This window comes from Antrostomus carolinensis, unplaced genomic scaffold, assembly GCF_000700745.2.
Source record: "Antrostomus carolinensis isolate BGI_N321 unplaced genomic scaffold, ASM70074v2 scaffold19871, whole genome shotgun sequence".
Classification (NCBI taxonomy): Eukaryota; Metazoa; Chordata; class Aves; order Caprimulgiformes; family Caprimulgidae; genus Antrostomus; species Antrostomus carolinensis.
The window spans coordinates 9,754-15,951 of NW_010296528.1; the positions used below are offsets into that span (position 1 = coordinate 9,754).

Below are 6,198 nucleotides of genomic sequence, written 5' to 3' on the forward strand. Positions count from 1 at the left end.
CGATAGGAAGAGCAGTGTGATAACAGCCTTTGAAGAAAACATGGTACTAATGCAAACACGTGCCTGAACAAAGTGTTGCAAGCATTGTCACAATGGCATTTATACCATCTGTTGGCTCTCCTAAATACTCCTATGTGTTTTGTAGTTCTCTCAACTTCAGAAATACTCTGCATAAGTACACCTTGTCTTTAGGTACACCAGAAGCACAAATTGCAATTGTGAATTTCAGAGCTTAATTTTCTTTTTCTTTGTCTCTAGTCAGCCCCTGGTGCCAAGAGAAAATATCACAGCTTGGATGAATGCAATTGGACTAATTATCACAGCCTTACCAGTGAGTCGATATTTTGTACTTGAAAATAAAAAAATCTCTTTTTCCATGTAAGGTTTATCATCTTTCTAGTATGTTGTAAAAACTTACAGCCAACGTCTGTAGATTCCACAGAGAGCTATTCAGAAGGTTGCTTGCGTGTTTGAGAAACTTCTACTCCCCCAGCATGGAAAAATTGACCAGAATTTCTGTTTTTCTGTTATGTTTTGAGGCTAGGATGAAAAGAAGTAAATCATTCCTGTTTAAAAACAGCTGAATTCCATGTGTGTAGTATTGAGAAATGGAAATAGAACATCTGTAAGGGTTCTGATGCAAGCTAATTTTCTTATTAATGCTTGAAGTTGCACAGCCTGTATCTCTTAAACCATGTAAAAGAGATGTGCCTCAGACTGCAAAAGCAAATGTGTGCAGAATTAGAGTTCATGTATGAGGAGAAACTTTGATCTTCTGAGAATAATGACTCTTGGGACCTGACCAGGACTGCCTGAATAATTTTGATCTTGCTTACTTGTTACTTATATGTGCAACAGTAATCCTTTCCTTGCAACTTCTTTTCCCCAGCAAAATGGTCCCTTTTCTTGGAAGAAAGCCAACATGGATTTAATCCTTATAATTTTTTATAATGCTTTTTATTATTCTTCCTTATCCATCTCCTTGCATCTTCATCTAAATTCTTTGCCTTCAGCACCTTTTTTTGTTTCCTGTTTGCGTCCTGAATTTTTGGTCTGTTTGTTTCTGCACTCAGAAAATTCTCAGTCTCCTTCCATTAAGGCTTTTCGCCTCTGCTCTGCTTTTTTTGGAGACCTTTGTATTAGCTAACTAAATAATTAAATTCATGAAATATGTCTTGAGAATGCCATACCCTCAACTGTGCCATATCCACTAGCATGGATGCTTTCTATATTGTGCTTCTTAATTTTCATGTTTGTTGGACAGGGTTATAAACTATCGTGTAGTTGAAAAAATTTTAGAAATGCAATAATAGTTGAGGAAGCATTGTCTTAGATTGTGCTCTTTTCAGAAGCAATTCTGACTTTTTATTTTTACCAGGAGCCATACTGGATTGTTCTCCATGATCGCATTGTGAGCGTCATCAACAGTCCCAGCTTGACATCAGAGACTGAGTGGGTTGGTTACCCATTCCAGCTGTTTGATTTCACAGCATGTCACCAGTCTTACTCTGAGATGAGTTGTAGCTACACTTTGGCTCTGGCACACGCTGTCTGGCATCATTCTAGCATTGGACAGCTTTCTCTCATTCCTAAGTAGGTGTAATGATATTTGGTAATTTAATTTGTCTTTTAAATTCCATGCATATTGTAGATAAAGCTGTACTTGTAGTACTTACTCCAGCAAATACGTACAGGGGAGCTCCAAAACTCAGCAGATAGATCACAAGTTTTTTTCCAGCTCCGTCTTCCACTGACAGAACTCATCTGTAAGCTTTGGGGCTTTTGCCTAGAGTGTGACTGCCTTTAATAATGAGCCTTTTTATTCTTGATTAGCTTTTTTGCTTTTATTAATTTCAATTTTTCTTAAACCATTGACTGTAGTATGTTCCTAGAGCATGAACTGTAATCAGTAAATGTATCCTTAATTCTAGCAAGTACCCCCTACTGCAAGTTGAGTTGCTTTGCTGGCTGAAGGATGTGGTAGTGGTCCACTTAATCAGTAAAGCAAGTAAAAAATACCACTGCATTAAAAAGCTGATTAGATTTTCCCCAGTGCCATGTTAATGAGAGAACTAACAGACTTCACTTACTAAGTCTTAAAATATTGAACAGAAATGAAGGTGGTGTGATGTATTCCTCTTGATTAATCCTGAACCTTGATTTAAGGCTAGTGTTAAAACGTTAGAGGACAGCTTTTTGAATGTGTGTAGCATTCTGCTGAGCTTAGAATTGTGGCCTGTTCTAGTCTAGTAATAATGCCTAGAAATGTTCTAGAGCTTCACTGAAATAACTAATATTTGCAGAGCTACACTGTATTTTCTAAAGTGAAAGCCCAGATCTGTGAGAGAGAATATGATGCTTAGGCTAGAATTTGGGGTAGGGGAAAGAAGAAAAAAAAAATTTCAGTTAAAGGAATAAGTGTCTTGAAATACTGCAGGTTCCTCACAGAAGTATTGATACCCATAGTGAAAACAGAGTTCCAGTTACTCTACGTTTACCACCTTGTTGGTCCTTTTCTACAACGGTTCCAGCAGGAGAGGACACGATGCATGATAGAGGTAAAGTGTAGCTCTTGGTCTACTTTATACAGTGTATATTATTTTAGCTTTGCAATTATATGACAAAGCAGAATCTGATAAAGATCTTTGATAACACTCAGAATTAAATTCTGTACAAATTAAACAGTATTTTCAAGGATCTGAATTGCTGAGATTGTATTCAGCTACCCAGTCAACTGAAATCTTGTTAGCTTGGTTCAGGATGAAATACCTAGCACTTTTTTTAATTAAGAAAAAAAAAAGAATCCCACAAAAAATAGAACTACAACCCCAACAATAGCAAGTGATACATGTTTTCTTTGGCTGCCAAACTGTGTGCAAAATATGCATCAGACTTACTGCCTGTTTTAAAAGCTTCTGTGCAGGGGAGGGAAGTACGCAAGAGCTGATTTGTGATGATGGAGGAGCACAAGCTTTTTCTTACGTTCATATCAATGTGGGTAAGGATAGGGGAGGAGAAAAAAGATGGAGCTGGCTGGTAGGCAGATGAGCTGAAAAACAGCAGGTAGCAGAGACCTTTCTAGAAAGAAAAGCTTGACTTGGGAATCCTAAGCCTTTAAATATCTGTGCTGTTGGTAAATATACACAAAACCTATCTGTCAAGTTTCCCTCTAGAGTCTGACTGACATAATAGATTGGTCTACGACCACTACTGATTACTTTTTCTTCCCCAGTTACCAGTATCCATGCTGGGGACTTCACTCTTAACCTTCTTAGGTCCATGTTAGTTCCTGTGCTGCAAATCTCTGTCCCCCCACTCTGCCCCCACACCCAGTTCTTTCTAAAATACTTTGTTTGCATACATGTTTTGTGAAGAAGTCAGAGTTCAGGGGTGTGTACACAGAGGAAGTAGAGTTTTGTAACTTTTGTTTCCATGTTATTGAATTATGTCGTGAACACAGGATACTGTAAGAAACTGTATCAGGTACTTAATTAATCATATGGCAGTGTTTCTGTGTACATGTTTACGTATTTCCTTCAGTTTTGCCCCTGAGTTGTGACCTTTTCTGGTTCTTTTTAAGTATACTTTGGAAGTGTGAAAAAAAACCCCAACATATATAATTCTTTATGATTTTTTTTTTTTCCTTTTTCTTCTTTTTTTTTTTTCTTAAATCAACAATAAACATGACTCCAATATGGTTTTTTTCATAAAGCAGTGCTTAAGTAAAAGCACTGGAAAGCAACAGAAAGTACTGATGAGGCATGCATCAGTATCATTTTATAGATTCCTATATAATACTATAAATAGCTAGTAAGTACTGTTTTGTCTGGTTTCTTCCTTCCTCCAGGAAGGAAGTGTTTTCTGTGCTTGCATTCTCTGTATTGAACCATAATACAAGAAAAGTTAAAAAGCTGTCGTATTTCCATGCTTTTCAACATTTCTATGCTTCTCAACATTTCCATTCCACTCCTTTTTCTTTGCAAGGAGTTGGTTTCAGTGTGAGGAAATTGTTAGCAGTTGCTACCCTATGACTTAAAAGACTAAGCACAATGTTTGAGGTTTACATTGCCATCTTTAAATGGTCGTAGGTGCACCTACGGGGGATTGGACTAGATGATCTTTCGAGGTCCCTTCCAATCCCCAACATTCTGTGATTCTGTGATATGTTTGCACACAACACTTCCTTAATAAGTATATTCAAACATGTGGTTATAAACTCTTTGTAGAGAATGCTTGAACTATTAAAATGGACTGTGTGTATTTGCTGAAGACCTTGCTGGAGTCTAGATACAAGTTGAATGCAGTAAACTGTAGTGTCTTCTCTCTAGAAGACTCAAATCTTGTGCTAAAATTTTCCCAGTTACTTTTGCTAATTTTGTAGGCACTTACAAACCGTATTGCAGTCGATGATGTTTAAGTGTTAGTTATGTAGCATGTACCAAAATACCATCGTTGCGCTCTCTGGAAGTTAGCTTGGGAAAATGGGATCTTTTAGTTAAGCATAATGGGGTGAGTTAGACCTGCCCATTTGTCCTTGTAAGAAAGTAAATGGTTAGGAATCACAGATACTTAAAAAGCAGAACGTGTATTTATTACACTATTTAACTGTATTTCTACTCTAAAGCGTTTTAAAACCTGTTTTCATTTGGGGTGCTTTTTGTGTCTGTGGAAACAGATTGGAGTGGCATTTTATGAAATGCTCCTGAATGCAGATCGCTACAGCTCACACCTGAACTACATGGATCCTATATGTGACTTCTTGTATCATATGAAGTATATGTTTACAGGTGACAGTGTGAAAGACCAAGTAAGTAAACAGTAGATATTGATACTTGTCATTATCTTTCTTCCCATATTGCAATTTAGTGATTTTATTAATTATTTTCATAGGTAGCAGTACAACAAAATCCTTAACAGTTGACTAGTCTCTATATGCAAGTTGGTGCACTTACACACATTTAAAAGCTTCAGATGCAGTAGACTAGGTATCTCAGATTTCAAGATTAATTTCTGTAGTCTGAAATGTAAGATATACCTTGAGGTTGCTTTAAGTACTGTTATTAAAGCAATCACTAGAAATAAAGATATCGGATGTTTCATAATTTTTCCTCATTTCAATTTGTATCTCTCAAGTTTTTACCTAATTTCTGATTCATTAGTATAACTTGACATGTGACAAAAGCAAGAATACATCCGTGTTTGGTGAAAAATCATTCACCCAATTTAAGTTTAGTGTGTAACTATGCACTTTTAAAAGTGTCAGTTGTGTGAGTTGTTTTGGAAAGCTTTGGTGTACAACTGTTACACCAGGGAGGATGTTTTTAAGGCTAATTATCAGAAAAGGTCCAAAAGTTAACATGGTAAATAAAATATTAACATAAATACCACTATTTACTATGTATTTTTCCTTTTTTTGTTGTGCTAATGTGATGTTTGTGTACAGTGGTGACATATGTCAAAATACTCCTGTTTTACTAGATGCCTTTCTGTCTTGTTTGTTTTTTTTTTTATTTTTTTTTTAACAGGTTGAGAAAATAATTTGTAATTTAAGACCAGCTTTGAAACTTCGGTTACGCTTCATAACACACATCAGCAAAATGGAACCAGCTGCTGTTCCACAACAACCTCTCAATAATGGGTCACCAGCTCAACAGCCCAGCCAAGTGCCTGTTAATGTTACTTTGCCAGTAACACAGTGAAACGCAGTGTCCCACCAGCCTTGATGTCAAGGGTTCCTTCTGTTTGATCAAGGTGAAACACCATCTGATCTGAAATCTGGTATGCTCTACAAAAGGAAAGAGAACCATGTACAGATTTTAGCTTCATTTTCTTTTGCATAATGAAGCTGTCTTAATGGCATGCATGCCAATCTCCTTACCTATTTATATCAGACACTAGATGAGGTATATTTTGCCTTTCTCTGAAAGCACTCAGTAAAGATTCTCTGCAAGCAAATACATGGATTTCTGAAGATTTTACAATATCCTGCTGCCTATCCTGGTTTGTCATCTGGATTTTTGCTTTCTTTCTGTCTGTGATGTGAAAGTACACTCAATGTGTGTAGCCTGGTAGAAGAGGGCTTTCTTAAGTTCAGGTTCCACCTTATTAGATTTTCTGTTCCTTTTGTCCAACAGAAGAATTTAAATTCTTTTTGTCTTCTGGGCAGACAAGTTAAGCCCTTCCACAGAAACACTCTAG

The 6,198-nt window shown here is 36.7% G+C and overlaps 1 protein-coding gene across 1 annotated transcript in view; it reads left to right on the forward strand.

Moving 5' to 3' along the window:
* LOC104532981 (mediator of RNA polymerase II transcription subunit 23) overlaps positions 1-5,995 on the forward strand; it is a gene marked incomplete at its 5' end in the record, with an annotated part of 15,184 nt that extends 9,189 nt beyond the window's left edge. Inside the window, 5 exons of the mRNA XM_010178332.2 lie at positions 259-331; positions 1,379-1,593; positions 2,438-2,558; positions 4,676-4,807; positions 5,526-5,995. Coding sequence (XP_010176634.1) covers positions 259-331; positions 1,379-1,593; positions 2,438-2,558; positions 4,676-4,807; positions 5,526-5,699 — 715 coding nt within the window. The remainder of the gene's footprint in view (positions 1-258; positions 332-1,378; positions 1,594-2,437; positions 2,559-4,675; positions 4,808-5,525) is intronic.
* Between the last annotated feature and the right edge of the window lie 203 nt (positions 5,996-6,198).